General features: G+C 42.0%; 1 protein-coding gene across 1 annotated transcript; it reads left to right on the forward strand.

Moving 5' to 3' along the window:
- Positions 1 to 145: 145 nt before the first annotated feature.
- Positions 146 to 1,996, forward strand: LOC109487787 (cysteine-rich motor neuron 1 protein-like). Its single transcript, XM_019791849.1, has 5 exons — positions 146 to 355; positions 510 to 642; positions 1,090 to 1,145; positions 1,356 to 1,499; positions 1,805 to 1,996. Exons 1-4 carry the CDS (start codon positions 161 to 163, stop codon positions 1,491 to 1,493), a joined length of 522 nt encoding a protein of 173 aa, XP_019647408.1. The 5' UTR covers positions 146 to 160; the 3' UTR covers positions 1,494 to 1,499; positions 1,805 to 1,996.
- Positions 1,997 to 3,678: the final 1,682 nt, after the last annotated feature.

Raw genomic sequence — 3,678 nt, forward strand, 5'->3', positions numbered from 1 at the left:
ACGCCCTCCGTCTCAGTTCAGGGAATGTTGAAGGGCCCTGATTTATATCCAATTTCATTCATCGACAAAGACTTGCACAGTCAAGAACTTACCAGTTCTCCGTCCACGGTGTTGTATGGTTGGTTAAACCTCTCCCGTAGTTCTCCATCCGACTCTATTCATGACTACCTCCACTCTACAGATGGACGCCTGCTCGAGTTGTCGCTGCTCAGGCGGCAGTATGGGTTGCTCAGGTAGGGGCTGTGGAGTTTCCTGTTCCAACCCCGTGTACATCGAGGGACGGTGCTGCCCTGTTTGCCCCGAGAACAGCTGTGAGCACGCTGACGGCTTCATCCTGGTGGGCGAAAATTACAAGGTACGACTGACATCTGTCGATCCGCGAGAGCCGAGTCTAAACTGATCTAAACTGTTGAATATGATGCCTGTTATTCCACTACTGTGTGCAGTTTTGCCACCTTTTTTTCGAAACAATCTATGTTTGTGCGCTGATAACTGTACTTCACTCACAGGTGGATAACTGCATGACGTGCACCTGCCCGGCCGCGGGAGCAGAGCCCGCGTGCTTCACCCCGGGCTGCTATCTTCCGCCCGAATGCGACTCACCGGCACAGATCGCAGGACAGTGCTGCCCTGTCTGTGAAGGTAACTTTGATCCGCAACGTCATACATTATCAAACCTAGACCGTGGCTAGTTTGTTGTCACTTATTTACGATGAGGTATACCTCAAAAAAAGTTTCGCTGGATTTCTAAGGCTTTTGCGGTAGACAGTTGACAAGTGAACTCTGGCGGGCCCCTGTGGAACTGCAGTCGATTATTGTAAATAATTATCTGTGGCTATCGAGATAAATCAAAATCACGTAGCAACTGTGACAATTTTTGGTACTTGGATCCTAGATTATGGATCTCTAGCGGCTTTGTCTAGCATTACAGCCCTTTATTTGATCATTTGCTTAACGTTGGCATGCATCTTTTATTTCAACAGGAAACTCAGTCTCAAAGATATTTGACGTATGGTCTGCAGTATGACGGGTTGAGTATTAGACCTTGATATAAAACAATGTTGATTTTTTTGACTGGCGTTATTTCAGCTCCGGTGGGTTGTCCTTACAACGGTATGGTCATTCCCCTGAACAACAGTTTCAAGGTGAGAGATATTACTTACACCTCTCTGTCAAAACCTGTCGCAAGGGCTTTGAAATCATCAGACACAATTTATCAATATTCTATGCACGTTAAATACTATATACTGTATCTAAATATGTCATTATGTGCTGTCAGACCGACCTGTACTGAGCACATTAAGATCTAGGAAGGTATTATGGACATTCCCTTCATAACTTCCTTCTTCCTACAGCCGGACGCATGCACGAAATGCACCTGCTATGAAGCCGATGAGCCGCCTGTATGCCTGCCGGTTTTCTGTCCATCCCTAGCCTGCCCCAACAAGATAAACATCGCCGGGGAGTGCTGCCCTATCTGCCCTAACATGTAGAAAAAGGTACGAGATTTTGGATCTCACTTTTCTGAACACATAGAGCTACTTCTACGTATACATCTGCATTGTGAAACATTGTTCATCTTAGCACCTAATAAGAGAACTGAAGTAACCACAGGACAGCGTCCATTCCCTCTCATAACAACAGCACAACTTAGCTAACACCAAACATGGATACATCCTACATGTATAGACTTTTAGAAGGTTACAGATAAATTTGAAAATGTGTCTGCAACCCTCTCACTATCGGATCATCAAGATGTCTGTCATTGTTTTGATTTGGTTTCAATTTTGTTGTCTTCAAATAGGTAAACCGCCCTGAGTGGAGACAACTTGCTGCCCTATGTACGTGCCACAATGCACGGGAGGACCTAAGTCCATATATTAAACTTAGTACAGGTAAAAGGTAAATCAGCGATTGCTGGAAGCAAGGCAGCCTTACGGGAATGAGAGGAGCGGATCGTCTTCCGGTGTGTTCCCAAATAAAGTTTGGTCTCCATGAACAGTTGCTCACCTTGTCATTTCTGTTTTACGATGTATTTTTTGTCACTACAAACCGTACTTCAGTAGCCTCCTTGGAAGACTTCTTGGGGCGACGGCGTTATTTTTTTTTCTTGGGGAGGGGACGCTCATGCGCAATTTTCCTCTAATGCGACAGAGGGAGTTGTTCCACTAGCGCGGACGATATAGCTCTGAATCTCTCCGCGGATACAGCCCTCCCCCCCAAAAAACACCGCTCTTACCGCTGGTAGAAACAAACGCTTCCCCACCAGAAGTCTGCTCAGGAGGCTAGTATTTCAGATGCTCTTAAGGACGTCTAGTATTAGTTATTCAGGGATCATTTATAACTTGTGCCAGTTGTGGCAAATGAATAGGGATCTTAGGATGTAAGATTATTACGGGCAGGGTTGATTGACAGTTGCGCGGTTACATCTCGTACAACATGTACAACGTATATTAGGCCACACCAAGTAAATTTTATGGATGACGTCCTTTGGAGACCCTAAATCTAATGCGAGAGGGCGAAAAAAAAACAAGAAGGGCCCTAAAAAACAAGATGCCTAGATTAGAAATATACTAAGAGATGACAAATGTTAGGACACATATTGAATGAGGTGACACAGTGTAACAAGCAAGAAGTCTTTTATTCATCATCAAAACAGCAATAAATCAGGTGGAACAGCAATTGTCATCCTGTCCTGTGTCCCGTTACGGGTTTCACGTCAATCTGACGATTTGCGGCACTGTCGTGACTCTTTGGTCATAGTTACAGGAAGCGGAATTTCTTGTTTTTTACATTTCAGCGCATGCGCGCTGAAATGTAATAAGACGGAATCTATCCTTCTTTGTATCTTTCTTTCTTTGGTAGTTTGGTAACTCTGCAAGCCATGCAATACCTGTTTACTTCTTTCCGTTTTGTGGGATATGCAATAGACTTGCTGCCATTTTAATCCATGTTCTTTACAAAAAGAAACTTAATGTAGTAACTTTATGTAGTCTCATCTAGTGACATACCATTGATCGAAGTACGGTTAAATAAGTTTTTAGGCGCTAATTTATTGATCGTACTACAAAATCTAACGATGATTGCATAAATTATGTTAATGACAACAATAATGCCGCCTGTCGCTAGATGTCGTTGTTGCATGTCCTGGCGAAGTTTCTCTATTATGTTTGCACTTTTATGTTTGCCTGTTGCATTGTTCTTACTCAGGAATGTCAATACGTTTGATACTTACTCTTTTTAAAGACGGGCTTTCATGTTCAATCATAATTCGCTCGGACCTGCCCAATTTTCTCGGATGGCTATATATAGTATGTTATTTAGGCTGCTGGACAATGACATAACGAGATAGCTCAACGAGTAGAGTTGCTAAACGAGTGGCGGTGCACGTGGCGGGGTCTGGACATTGAGAGTTCGATCCCCGGTGAGGAACTTTTTTTTTATAATTTTTTTATAATTTTCTTTTTTTAATTTTCTTTTTTTTTTTAATTTTTCTTTTTTTTTATTAATTTTTTTTTAATTTTTCTTTTTTTAATTTTTTTTAATTTTCTTTTTTTTTTTAATTTTTCTTTTTCGTTATTAACTTTCGTTATTAATGTATGCTATACGAAGTTATTTACGATTTTTTGCTCCGCTCTAACTTGATTCTTCCCTTCGTATGTCCCTTAGAATTTAAAC

Source organism: Branchiostoma belcheri, unplaced genomic scaffold (assembly GCF_001625305.1).
Source record: "Branchiostoma belcheri isolate BF01 breed outbred unplaced genomic scaffold, Haploidv18h27 scaffold9, whole genome shotgun sequence".
In the NCBI taxonomy this organism is placed as follows: Eukaryota; Metazoa; Chordata; class Leptocardii; order Amphioxiformes; family Branchiostomatidae; genus Branchiostoma; species Branchiostoma belcheri.